We start from the raw sequence: 14668 nt of genomic DNA on the forward strand, positions 1-14668 counted from the left end.
GAATATAAATAATTTAAATAAAGACAGACCATATTTTACCTTTAAGCAAAATAGCACATATGGACCTCTGCTAATGAAAACTGAAACTACTGTATAAGCTACAGTGCTTTTACCAGTGGCTGATTTTGCACCACATTTGAAGTGACAGCTGATTTCATATCTCTGCAGAGAGGCTAATTCATAAGGAGCTAATCATCCCAAATTTATATACTTTAAAATTCCTACTAAATTTTTGTATCAAAAACATTTATTTGGAGCACTCTTAACATTTAAACTAGGCGAAATCATAACTATGTAGTCAGGGCAGGAGTAATCCCCAGTCACTCTTGCCAATATCGGCTCTACTCTCAAAAGTGACTACTGTGCCCTCTTGTAACAGTTATGTGAGATTGCCACTAGAGGTAATGGCAGCCTTTTGAGAGCAAAGCCAGCAAGGGCAGAAACAACTTGGGAGCACTCCTGTCCTGATTACACCCCTAGTCCACTAGGGATTGTAAAATAATCCCAAAGGAGGGGGGGGGGCACCTTCAGGTGGGCAGGGAGAAAACACAACTCCTGTTTGGAGGGATACAAACAGAACAAAGCACACATTTTTGGCTTCCACTGAAAACACCTGGTCAGTTTTGGCTGAAACAGACAGAAAAAGGATTTTGGGTCAATTTTGGCACTGTAATCTACTATTACTAATCGAAACAACCCCAAATCTGGTTGGTCTCTATGTATAGTTCTGCTGAGTAGCTCTGGGCACTGTTTGGAAAAAGATATGCTGCCTTTGAAAGGTAGTTTTGCTTTATCCCTTCCTCCCCTAATGAAGTTGATCCATAGATTGGAACAATTTGTGTGAAAATTTCTTTCCATTCTTGTTCCAGAAGAGTCTCAATGATCTAGTTGATCCTAAAACTTATTTACTTTTGTAGTAACAATATGTGTTTGGCATAATTGTATCTTTGCCTTTTGTTTTTCATGCTTTAACAAACACAACTTTACAGAGCAAAGAAAGTAGCACACTAAATTACTAATATAACCCAACCCCCACCATACCCTCCTGTATAACCAGATGCCCCCCACCTCCCAACCCCATGCTCCAAGGGACGCATTTCCAGCTATACTGTAGACTCTTTGGTGCACCCAGAAATTACCAGATGTGGTTTTAAAGGATCTACAGGACCGCAGAGTGGATGTGGTCTTCAGAGGCAGTTTGAGGCTCTAGCCTTAGGGTTAAGGCTGCAGGCGTGGCCTCCTTTATGATATATACCTGTCATTCTAGGCCAGTGGTTCTTAACCTTGTTGGAGGTACTGAACCCCACCAGTTTCATATGCGTGTTCACCGAACCCTTTTTTATTGGAAAAATAAAATATGATTTTTACAAATTCAAAACATAGGTATACAGTGAGAGAAAAAATAATATCAATTTTGAAAACAAAAAAGTTCTCCTATATTTCGAATAATAATAACAACATAATAATGAAATTTACTGCAAATCAGTGTGACTTCTGCTGTTGCCTCTAGGGACCAGTTCATAAATGCGCGGCTTTACCTTGGCAAGTGCCACTCCCATGTCATTTTCGCAACAAAGTCTGTTCCTTTTCTTCGTTTTTATGTCCAGCATTCTCGAAAAGGATTGCTCGCAAAGATATGTTGTAACAAACGGTATGAAAATTTCCAGAGCTTTAATTAGGACGCTGACTCCCATCACGTTCCGTTATACATGTGAATCCATATTGTACATATTTGTCCTACCACTTTCGTATTTTGCTCGACATAATTAGTAAGGGATTAAAATATTAAGATAGGTATCACACGACGTACCATCACAACAGTTACAATTGGACTACTGTGCGCATCAAATCCCCTGCAACACAGATAGGCCAAGCGATGTTGCGTGATCACCTGCAGCCAATTATGGACAAGCGGGGCGTATCATCATGAATCATAAGCGCTTCGGTCACGTTCAATCATCTATCAGTTAACTCACAAATTTTGATCAGGAATTGATTGATGTATATAAGGTGTTAGTTACAGATTGATAGATCAAGAAACCGAGTACACGATCAGTCTTGATCAAAATCACTGAATAACTGATAGATGATTGAACGTGACCGAAGCGCTATATGAGTCGGAGGTGTGTTTTGACTTCCGCCGAACCTGCGAGACTGACTCACCAAACCCAGGTTAAGAACCACTGTTCTAGGCTATGAAAACAGCCTGATGGACTGAGCCCCTGCCTCAACTTGTGTTGGTGGGAATAGACTTTGTAGCAGATGCATTCTGTGATATAATCAGTCCTGGTGGAAAGTCTCAGCATTTTCAATCTCTGCCCATCTTATGTTTTGGATCAGGCAACGGGTAGGTGATTTGACCTATAAAGCTATGCTGAGCAGGCTCCTGTTAAAGGGGCAGATGCTCTTTGGCAAGGGCCTAAATGACTTATGAGGTTGTATCCGCTAGTCAGCTACAATGGGGATTTGTAGGGTTGAGAGAGTTGCAAAACTAAAGACTCCAAGCAAATAGTGGTGGTAAAACTGGAATAAGAATCCTTATGTGTATCCATTATGACTTGCTATAATTTATAGCTTCTGTCCTCCCTAAAGCCTTTTTTCTTTCATTTCAGAATGATTTGGAACAAGTGTTACGTCAAATTGGAGATAAGGACCAAAAGATTCAAAACCTTGAGGCCTTGCTTCAGAAGAGCAAAGAGAACATATCAGTGCTTGAAAAGGAGAGGGAAGACTTGTATGCAAAAATTCAAGCTGGTGAAGGAGAAACTGCAGTACTTAATCAGCTTCAAGAAAAGAGCCATGCACTACAAGCACAGGTGGAGAAATGGGTGGAAAATCAATATAATATTCATATTAATGAGAAATTATAAATTACTAGTGATTAAGCCCGTTACATTAATGGGTGCTAGAATATATGTCTGTCTTTCTTTCTTTCTGTCTCTCTCCCTGCCCCGTCTCTTTCTTCCTTTCTTTCTGTCACTCTCCCTGGCCCCCTTTGTCTGTCTGTGTTTCTGTGTCTCTCCCTGCCCCTGTCTCTTTCTTCCTTTCTTTCTGTGTCTCTCCCGCTATCTATCTTTCTTTCTCTCTCTCCCCCTCCCGCTGTCTGTCTTTCTTTCTGTATGTCTCTCTCCCTTCCCGCTGTCTTTCGTTCTCGTGTGCTGCCTGCCTGTCTTTCTGTCTCTCTCTGTGGCCCCCCTGACTGCCTGCCTTTGTCTTTCTCTGTGGCCCCCTTCTGTCCCCCCCCCCCCAAGCAAACCAAGATTGCTCCCTGCCCTCAGCACACCCCTCCCCCCAAAGCAAAGCAAGTTCTCTCCCTGGCCCCTTTCCCTCTCCCCCATCTCCACTTCCCTGTGCAGCAGCAGCAGCATTTCCCTCCTCCCCCCACTTCCATGTGCAGCAGCAGCATTTCCCTCCCCACTTCCCTGTGTTGCAGCAGCATTCTCTCCCCCTCCATTTCCCTGTGCAGGAGCATTTCCCTCCCCTTCCCCCACCCCACTTCTCTGTGCAGCAGCATTTGTTTGTTTCTGGCCTTTCCGATCCCCATCTGCGTCGCACGATACCCTCCATCATCATCGCCGTTGACATGCCTCCATGCGACGGAAGCCTGAAGATGTCGGAAGCCGTGGCGCTTGTGGTAAGCGGCTGCCCGCGCCCCAAATAGAATACGGTCACGGAACAGAAATCATGGCGGCAGAAATCATGCCATTTTAACAGCGCATGCGTGGGTAAGGTTTTAATATATAGGATTTACAGCAAATAGTTAAAAATTGTTTTAATCGGATATGGACCCAAATGGTGAAACAAATGCACTGTTTTCCCTGGTATACCCAATGTATTGAAAGTTTTCATGCCAGTTTTGATTTATAACAGATATATGTTTAAGGGGGGAATTCTATAAACAGTGCATTGGAATCCACAGAGGCAAGTCTTACCTGACAGCCCTTCAGCAAAATCGCTTATAAAAATGTTAAAAAGAACAGGCCCAAGAACAGAACCATGAGGCACATCACTGGTAACATCCCTTTCCTCAGAGCGATCTCCATTGAGCACTATCATCTTCCACTTAACCAGTTCCTTATCTAGCCCATTACTTTGGGGCCCATCCCAAGAGCACTCAGTTTATTTATTATCCCAGGACAAGCAGGCAGGTATTCTCACTAGTGGGTGATGTCATCCGACAGAGCCCCGATACGGACGTCTCACAAGCATATTTTGCTTGAAGAAACTCAGAAGTTTCGAGATGCCCGCACCGCGCATGCGCCAGTGCCTTCCCGCCCGATGGTCCGGTCGTGTCTCCTCAGTTCTTTTCTTTCCGCGGAGCTGAGAAGTTTTACTTCAATTCTGCGCTGACTGAATTCCCGTTCTTTTGCCTTCTATTGCCGCGGTTCCGAGTTTATTTTGCTCTTTATCGTGTGTTTTATTTCTTTGATTTCTTTTTATATAAAAAAAAAAAAAAAAATTTCTTCCGGCGATTCGACCGGGTCGGTCGCGTGACTCAGGACCCACTCCTTCGATCTCGCGGCGGAGCTTTTTCGGCCTATGTCCCGGCCAATTACCGGTTTTAAAAAGTGTAGCAAGTGCCAGCGCGCGATTTCGCTGACGGACCCGCATCGACGCTGCCTGCAGTGTCTTGGTCCGGAACATTTCCCGAAATCATGCCGGCCTTGTTCCACTCTCACAGCGCGGGCGTTTAAGCGTCATTGTGTTTTGTGGGAGTCGATGTTCAAGATGGAAGCTGCGAAAGAACCTTCAGCTTCGACTTTGGCTGGCGCTTCACCTGCATCTACGAAGCCCTCCACTACTCCTGCTACACTGGGTCTGCTGAAGCCGGCTTCGTTTGTCCCAGTTTCAACTCCAACTTCGGCGCCGGTGCCATCCTCCGTCTCCTCGGAGCTGGTACCGCCTCCCATTCCACCCGTGGTTCTCAAAGTGCCGAAGGCTTCCAAGCAAAAGCACTCGACCACGAAGGAGCGCGAAGACCGTGCAGGAGGCCCCCCTTTTGGTGCGGATCCCTCCTTGTCGGCTTCGTTGCGGTCCCTTTTGGAGGCTCAGTTTGTCGAGCTTATGACAACCATGGGACCCAAGTTGATTGCAACGATCCAGGGTGACCTCCCAGTTACGATTCCGGGGGGCGGACCACCCCCTCCTCCTCCTCCTCGCCGGTCGCTCTCGCTGCTTGGCGTGGCGGCCGGTCCCTCGAGGTGGGCCTCCTTTAGTGACATGCCCCCTTTAGAGCCCATAACACCTCCAGACGAAGAGGTGTGGAATCCCTCTTCGGGTAATCGAAGCCCTGGGCATCGCAAATCACAGGAAGAGTTCTTCCGCACTCCCTATCAAGCCTGGACTGCATCTCGAGAGGCGTCGAATCTCCCGCCTCTGCGCTCTACGGCCTCGAGTCCCATCTATTCGCTAGAGGCGTCTGGGGACCATTCCAAACATCGTCGATCTAGATCCCCTTCCAGGCACTGGGAGGGGCATTGATCCAGGCATTCTTCAAGTCACTCCTCTCGACACACTACGATCTCCCCGCAGAAGAAGTTGCCTCGTATGGGATATTCCTCGTCGGATGTGTCTCCTCCTCCGGGACCGGAGTTCGAGGATCCCTGTGTCTCATATTCTCCCAGTCGATCACAGGTCTCTGTGGATCCCGAGGCCTCGACTTCCTCTAGTCCATCTCGCAGGCCTGTGCTGGCGGACCAGCTGTCCTTTTCCTCTTTCCTCCGGCAAATGGCGGATGACCTGGACATTACCCTGGATTCCGGTTCTTGGTACTCCAAGGAGTTCCTCGACACTATGCATTTACCTCATCCTCCTGCGGAGTCTCTGCGTCTGCCTTTGCACAAACTCCTCGACCAGACATTAAATGAGGTGTTTTGAAACGCCGTACTCTATTCCTGCTCTTCCTGGCAAATTGGATGCTCGGTACCGCACGGTGCATCACAAGGGATTCGAGGGCCCTCAACTCTCTCATCAGTCCCTCCTGGTGGAATCCTCCCTCAAGAGGTCTCATCCATCCCAGGTGTATGCCTCGGTACCTCCGGGCCGCTAGGGCAGGACCATGGATAAGTTTGGGAGGCGCATATACCAGAACTCGATGATGGCATCCAGAGTTCTCAATTATACTTTTCATTTTGCCACTTATTTGGAGTTCTTCCTGCCTGTGCTTCGGAAGTTTACACCATACATTGAGTCACAGGCTCGCTTCGAATTTGAGGAAGTGGTGGCCTCGCTATCCCAGCTTCGCCTCCAGTTGATGCAATTGTCCTACGATGCCTTCGAGCTTTCGGCCCGAGCGGCCTGTTCTGTGGCTATGCGTCGATTGGCATGGCTTCAGACCATTGACATGGATCCGAATCTCCAGGACAGACTTGCCAACGTTCCTTGTGCAGGGGCGGATTTGTTTGACGAGTCCATCGAGACCGTGACAAAGAAACTATCTGACCATGAAAAATCTTTTCAGTCCATTCTTCGGCCCAAGCCTAAGCCACAACAGTCTCGACCTTCTCGACCGCCCTTGATCTATCAGCGGCGTTATACTCCGAGGCAGGCTCCAGCTGCGCGACAACCAGCGAAGAGACAGCCCCCTCAGAAGGCTCAACAAAAGCCTCAGCCTTCTACTGTTCCCAAGGCTCCTCAGCCTTTTTGACTCTCTCTTAGAGAGCATAACCAACCTCGTTCTGCCTCCTCCTGTTTTTCCCATTGGGGGTCGCCTACATCATTTCTATCATCGATGGGAGGCTATCACCTCCGACCTCTGGGTCCTTACCATCGTCAGGGAAGGGTACTCTCTTCAATTCCATCGGGTCCTTCCGGACCACCCTCCAAGAGAGTATCCTTCCAACTTGACGCAGACCGCCCTTCTTCTTCAGGAAGCTCAGGCTTTGCTCTGGCTTCGGGCCGTCGAGCCGGTCCCTGTGGACCAACACAACCGGGGGTTTTACTCCCGGTACTTCCTTGTTCCGAAGAAGACGGGCGACCTGAGGCCTATTCTGGACCTCAGGGTCCTCAACAAGTTTCTGGTCAAGGAGAGATTTTGCATGCTGACCCTTGCTTCTCTCTACCCCCTCCTCGAGCAGAACGACTGGTTATGCTCTCTGGATCTCAAGGAGGCCTACACTCACATTCCCATTCATCCGGCCTCTCGCAAGTTCCTCAGATTTCGGGTGGGACATCTACATCTGCAGTATCAAGTGCTTCCATTCGGCCTGTCCTCGTCTCCAAGAGTCTTCACGAAGTGTCTGGTGGTAGTGGCCGCTGCACTCCGGAACCAAGGTCTTCAGGTTTTTCCCTACCTCGAAAACTGGTTCATCAAGGCCCCCTCGGCTCCGGGGGTCATCTCGGCGACCCTGTCCACGATTCGGTTCCTGCAGAGTTTGGGCTTCAAGATCAACTTCCCCAAATCTCATCTCAAGCCTACCCAGTCTCTCCCCTTCATCGGGGCGGTTCTGAACACCATTCAGCTCAGAGCATTCCTTCCTCCTCAGCGCCTGGATGCTCTTCTTTACCTCTGCCAGTCGGTGTCTTCTCGCCAGTCCATCTCGGCGAGACACATGATGGTTCTCCTGGGCCACATGGCCTCTACAGTTCATGTGACGCCTTTTGCCAGACTTCACCTCAGAATTCCTCAGTGGACCCTGGCTTCTCAATGGACTCAGGTGTCAGACCCGTTGACTCGACACATCATAGTCACTCTTGCTCTTCGACAGTCTCTGCTTTGGTGGATGACCTCTTCGAATCTATCCAGAGGTTTGTACAAGTACGAGGGGGCATTCGGAGAAACTGAAGGGAGATAGGTTCAAAACAAATGCAAGGAAGTTTTTTTTCACCCAAAGGGTCGTGGACACTTGCAATGTGCTACCGGAGGAAGTGATCAGGCAGAGTACGGTACAGGGATTCAAACAGGGATTGGACGGATTCCTGAGGGATAAAGGGATCGTGGGATACTGAGGAAGGAGCTGGGATGTAACACAAGTATAGAAAGCTAACCAGGTAATAAGTATAGAAACCCAACAGGTCGTGCATGTGCAAGAACGGAGGGTTAGGACTACGATGGGAAGATAGGACTTCAATGAGAAACCAAGGTGGCAAGGGAGCCCCTTCTGGTGATTCAGACAGGTCGTGACCTGTTTGGGCCGCCGCGGGAGCGGACTGCCGGGCAGGATGGACCTATGGTCTGACCCGGCGGAGGCACTGCTTATGTTCTTATGTTCTTATGTTTGCTCTTTCACACTCCTCCCCAACAGAAGGTGTTCACAACCGATTCATCGACCTATGCGTGGGGAGCTCATCTGGATGGTCTTCGCACTCAGGGATTCTGGAACATTGCAGACCGCCTCCATCAAATCAATCTTCTGGAGCTCAGAGCCATTTTCAATGCTCTAAAAGCTTTTCAACATCTGCTTCACGACATGGTGGCCCTCATTCGCACAGACAATCAGGTCGCCATGTATTATGTCAACAAGCAGGGAGGCACGGGCTCAGCCTCCCTCTGCCAGGAAGCTTTCAGAGTCTGGGATTGGGCGGTTCGCCACAACGCCTTCCACAAAGCTGTTTACATTCAGGAGAAGGACAATGTCTTGGCAGACAACTTAAGTCGTCTCCTCCAGCCTCACGAATGGTCCCTCCATTCCAGCCCCCTTCATCAGATCTTTGCACAGTAGGGGACACCTCAGATAGACCTCTTTGCTGTTCCCCACAACTTCAAACTGCCTCAGTTTTGCTCCAGGATCTACACTCCTCATCGTTCGAGGCAGATGCCTTTCTACTGGATTGGGGAACTCGCTTTCTGTATGTTTCCTCCGTTTCCACTCATTCAAAAGACTCTAGTCAAATTGAAAACTGACCATGCCACCATGATTCTGATAGCTCCTCGGTGGCCCAGACAACCTTGGTTCTCCCTTCTACTTCAACTCAGCAGCAGGGAGCTATTCCTTCTTCCAATGTTTCCTTCACTGCTTACTCAGCATCAAGGATCTCTACTTCATCCCAACCTGCAGTCTCTCCACCTGACAGCTTGGTTCCTCTCAACGTAACTCCTCACCAATTTTCCCAGGCGGTGAGGGATGTATAGGAGGCTTCCCGGAAGCCTGCTACTCGACAATGCTACTCCCAAAAATGGACTAGATTTTCTTCCTGGTGTGTGTCTAATTCTAAGGAGCCTCAGCGAGCCTTCCTCTCTTCTGTATTGGACTATCTTCTACACCTGTCTCAGTCTGGCCTCAAGTCTACATCTATACGAGTCCACCTGAGTGCTATTGCGGCTTTCCATCAGCCTCTACAAGGGAAACCTCTCTCTGCTCATCCTGTGGTTTCCAGATTTATGAAAGGACTTTTCCATGTCAATCCTCCTCTCAAACCTCCTCCAGTGATTTGGGACCTTAATGTGGTCCTTTCTCAACTTATGAAACCTCCTTTTGAGCCTCAACAAGGCTCCACTAAAGTTTCTCACATGGAAAGTGTTTTTTCTGGTGGCCCTCACGTCTGCTCGCAGGGTCAGTGAGCTTCAGGCCTTAGTGGCGGATCCACCTTTCACAGTGTTCCATCATGACAAGGTTGTCCTCCGCACTCATCCGAAATTCCTGCCTAAAGTGGTCACTGAATTTCATCTCAACCAATCCATAGTTCTTCCTGTGTTTTTTCCGAAGCCTCATTCTCATCCTGGAGAATCAGCTCTTCACACTCTGGACTGTAAACGTGCTTTGGCTTTCTACCTGGATCGCACCAAACCACACAGAACTGTTCCCCAACTTTTCGTCTCCTTTGATCCGAACAAATTGGGACGACCTGTTTCGAAGTGTACCATCTCCAACTGGATGGCGGCTTGCATCTCTTTTTGCTATGCCCAGGCTGGATTACCCCTTCCCTGTAAGGTCACAGCCCATAAGGTCAGAGCAATGGCGGCCTCTGTAGCCTTCCTCAGATCGACACCGATTGAGGAGATTTGTAAGGCTGCCACTTGGTCCTCGGTTCATACATTCACCTCTCATTATTGTCTGGATACTTTCTCCAGAAAGGATGGACAGTTTGGCCAAACAGTGTTACAAAATTTATTCTCCTAAGTTGCCAACTCTCCCACCATCCCATTGAGGTTAGCTTGGAGGTCACCCACTAGCGAGAATACCTGCCTGCTTGTCCTGGGATAAAGCAATGTTACTTACCGTAACAGTTGTTATCCAGGGACAGCAGGCAGCTATTCTCACGTCCCACCCACCTCCCCTGGGTTGGCTTCTCTGCTAGCTACCTGAACTGAGGAGACACGCCCGGAGCATCGGGCGGGAAGGCACTGGCGCATGCGCGGTGCGGGCATCTCAAAACTTCTGAGTTTCTTCAAGCAAAATATGCTTGTGAGACGTCCGTATCGGGGCTCTGTTGGATGACATCACCCACTAGTGAGAATAGCTGCCTGCTGTCCCTGGATAACAACTGTTACGGTAAGTAACATTGCTTTATCCGTCTGTGTGGTACATTGTCAAAGGCTTTGCCAAAATCTAAATACACCACATCTAGCACACTCCCTTTATCCAATTCTCTGGTCACCCAGTCAAAGAAATTGATTAGATGTGTCTGACAAGACCTACCTTTATTGAATCCATGTTGCCTCTGGTCCTGTAATCCACTGGATTTTTTATTTTTATTTTTTTAATTCTTTATTCTTTTTTAAATCAAATTCAATAAATGGAAAACAATACATTAATCATTTTACACTATAGACATCACTTAAGTTTTACAAGATTCACCCCCACCCAACCCAAACATTTCCATTAGAATAACTGTAAATTTTCTCCTAATTTTAGTATTATATTATACATATTAAAACAGAAAATACATATATATATATATATATATATATATATATATATATATCCATTCAGACTTATTTTTCATAAAATTTATCATCCTTCTCCCCCTATTTCATCCGTAAAAATAGTTGATTAAAGACTTTGTATACCTCCTACCCCTCCCTGGATGTGCATATTATCTAATAACAGACCATAACTATAGAGATTCTACAAAGGACGTCAATGGGCCCCAAATTAATTTAAATTTTTCATTATTCCCTAATATAACAGCGTTCATTTTCTCATATTTATAAACTAGCCCACCAGAATGTAAAGTTGAGACGATCCCAGTTTTTCCAATTTCGTGTAATCAATTGTATAGCTGTACTTGTCATAATTAAAAAAAAGAAATCTTTTATGTTTATCTAAGGGATCTTTGATATGCAAAATGGTACCACAAATTATTGTTTCATAAGTTAAAGGAATCTATCAATTTATAAAAATAGGAATTTCCCATGCAGGATGACCAATTAATCAATTGGAAATTATTATTTATATTAAGATAATCTTTATAAGAAATGAAGAACCCTAACCATTGCCATCTATTTTCCCCTAAGCATTGTATATGATTTGAACTTCCTTTTTAAATGCATAAAACTCAACAAAAATGATATTAGATTAAATAACACCGCTGCCTTTCTCGATATTCCATGCTCTCACCAACTTCTATTTTGTGTGTCTCTGAATTCTTCGATTTCATTCCTATTCTACTAAACAATTATAACACCTGTGTGTTAAAGATGAGCAGGCATCAGTTTCAGTAGATGATAACTCTCCATCCTCATCTACACTGTGATAAAGCATTAACGATGAAAAGCAGAGGGGAGATCAGAACACTGCAAAGACCACTTTAAAATCCTGTGACATTGTTTTCCATTCAGGAAGATTTTAAAAAATTGCTGAAATGATGATATCTAGCATAAATTCAAACCAAGCTTATTTCCAGATTTACATGTCGTATTTTTAAGAATTTACTTCTGTCAGAAAAGTAGGCAAGTCGAAAAAAACCCCCAGAACTTCCTTGACAGTGATTCTCTAACTCCACCTCCGTACCAATCACGCATCAGTTTACAGTTAGTGCAAATCCAATTGCTGCAGAACTAACTTAGTTCTGTTTCAATTGTATTAACTTGTCTTACAAATGTTTATATCTGTTTTTAATAATCCAATGTCTTTCTTGAATATAAATTTTAAAGCCCAGTTTATATAGATAAGGAAATGCTCAGTCCCTCAGAATATTATGTGACTATAGTTTATTTGTTCTCCTTTCTCATAATAATAATAACTTTATTTTTGTATACCGCATGTCCATATAAGTTTGTTGCCAGATGTATAAAATAAGGCGGGAGCAAATAGAACCATCCAATCAGCTTACTGCACATGAAAGATCCATGTTTTATTCTAGTGTTCTAATGTTCAGCTATTAAACTGTAAAATATTTAACCCTTTCATATCTAGATGACAATGTTTAAAAGATACTCCATCTCCAATTCCAAAAAAGACCAATCTACAATTCTCAATGTCTGATGATCTCGAGTCTTTATTTTTCAATCCAGTATTAACAAAACTTTCCAAATAAGAGAAAAACAAACATTCCAGCTTATCACAACTTCATGTTTGATTTAAATATATGCTTCTCATTCCATTGGTGTACCTTGTTGTGCGATATAGTCTTTTAACTTGATTGGATCATCAAAATGACAGCTTGGAAAAAAAGACCGTATTGAGCCCCCTACTGTTTCAATTGGGGCCGCAGTTGGAGAAATAGTTTCCTAGTGTCAGCAGTTCTTTTTGCGAAATCCGGGACCATTAAAATTTGCGCTGCCAAACTCTGTTGCATTTTATGATTTTTTTTGACATATTGTAACTGCTGCTTCTGCTTTTTCCAATCTATTTTCTACGTTGTCCATCCTAATAGTAATTGTATGCATTTTATGAGACAAATTGGCTACTTCTTCAATCACTGTACCGAGTTTATCAGCGTTACCCTGCAGTAATTGTCTTATATTTTTTAACTCCTCCCTTATATCGATTTTATCTGGCGAATCCTCGGGTAACGATATCCTGCATGGAGTTGGTGGATCCTGCTTACTTCTTTTTGATTTTCCACCCGAAAACGCCGTTTCAATGTTAATCTGCTTAGAAGTAGCCATATCAAATTTAAAAAAAATTGTTTCTTCTAAAAAAAATTTACATTCACACGCAAAAAATCAATAAAAAGTGACCTGGGGTGTTGGAGCTATTCAATTACGCATCCATCAGCCAGCGCTCTCAAGCCACGCCCCCCTGTAATACACTGGATTACAGAAACTTCACCATTCTATTAAAAGCGTTTCCTTTAATTTGCTTACCACAGAAGTCATACTTACTGGCTTGTAACTCCCTGATTCTTCCTTACTTCCACTTTTGTGTAGAGGGACCACGTCTGCCCTTTTCCAGTCCTCCAGTACCACTCCCGACTCTAGAGATGCATTGAAAAGGTCAGTCAGCAGAGCCACCAGAACTTCCCTAAGTTCCTTCAGCACCCTCATATGTACACCATCCGGCCCCATCGCTTTGTCTACCTTTAATTTTATCTAAGTACCATTTTTATTTATTTTATTTTAATGTATCTTTAATCTATCTTCATTGTAAACCGCTTTGAACCTCATGGTATAGCGGTATATAAGAAATCAAATCAAAAAAATCTAGCTCCTCATCAACACAACCCTCTGAAAATCAATCAGGGTCTACTACTACACCATCCCTATTTGCATTTGTCTTCTGCGGTCCCACTCCCGGATCTTCAGCCATGAACACAGAAGAGAAATATTTGTTAAGCAATTTAGCCTTTTTTATCAGCTTGTACATATTCCTCCCCTTCACTTTTGAGTCTCACAATGCCACTTTTGTACTTCCTATCACTGATGTATTTAAAAAATGCTTTGACTCCCCGTTTACCGTGTCAGCTATTTTTTCTTCCATTTGTATCTTTGCTTTCCTGATTCCTCAACCAGTCTCTCTTAACTTTTACAGATATTTTTGCCTGTCTTCCTCTTTCTGCGATCTTTTGTAGTTTATGAAAGCTAACCTCTTATTCTTTACATTCTCAGCTGCTACTTTTGAGAAGCAAAGCGGCCTTCTTTTCCTCTTACTTTTACTTACTTGCCTCACAAAAAACTGTCGCCTTTCCAATAACTCCTTTCAGCTTTGCCCATTGCATTTCTACTCCTTCTAGATATCTCATCTAGACAACAGTTCCTTGACATAATCCCCCCATCCAAACAAAGTGTTTTTTTAAGTCTAGAACCTTTACGTTTGAATAAGCCCTCTCTATACCCATCTTAATATTAAACTGTACCAAGCAGTGATCACTGGAAGCCAGATGATCATCCACTGTAATATCAGAAACACTTTCCCGTTTGTAAACACTACGTCCAGTATGACCCTGTCCCGAGTGGGTTCCATTACGAATTGTTGGAACAGTTCTCCTTGTAGAGAATCCAGGATCTCCCTACTCCATTTGCCTGTCTTCCATCTTGGAGATCCCCAACGGACTCTTGCTTCTCTGTGGTTTCAGGCCATGGATCCGCTCACTTCTTCGTCAGTCTCTGCAGTGGTGGCTTATCCCAACCAATCTCTCCAGGGCCTTCTATTCCAAGTTCCTCTGCATCAAAAGATACTAATAACTGCTCAGATGGGGAGCCCAACTCGATGGTCTCCATACCCAAGGCTTTTGGACTCCTCCCGATAAAGCTCTCTGTATCAGTCTCCTTGAGCTTTGGACAATTCGCAATGCTTTATACACATTCCTGGACTGCCACTTCAAATCAAGTAATACTCATCCATAC

The 14668-nt window shown here is 45.0% G+C and overlaps 1 protein-coding gene across 3 annotated transcripts in view; it reads left to right on the forward strand.

Moving 5' to 3' along the window:
* EEA1 (early endosome antigen 1) overlaps positions 1-14668 on the forward strand; it is a 243198-nt gene that overhangs the window by 128148 nt on the left and 100382 nt on the right. For all 3 annotated transcript variants that reach the window (XM_033951558.1, XM_033951559.1, XM_033951560.1), the window contains one exon: positions 2613-2816. In XM_033951558.1, coding sequence (XP_033807449.1) covers positions 2613-2816 — 204 coding nt within the window. The remainder of the gene's footprint in view (positions 1-2612; positions 2817-14668) is intronic.

This window comes from Geotrypetes seraphini, chromosome 7, assembly GCF_902459505.1.
Source record: "Geotrypetes seraphini chromosome 7, aGeoSer1.1, whole genome shotgun sequence".
NCBI lineage: Eukaryota > Metazoa > Chordata > Amphibia > Gymnophiona > Dermophiidae > Geotrypetes > Geotrypetes seraphini.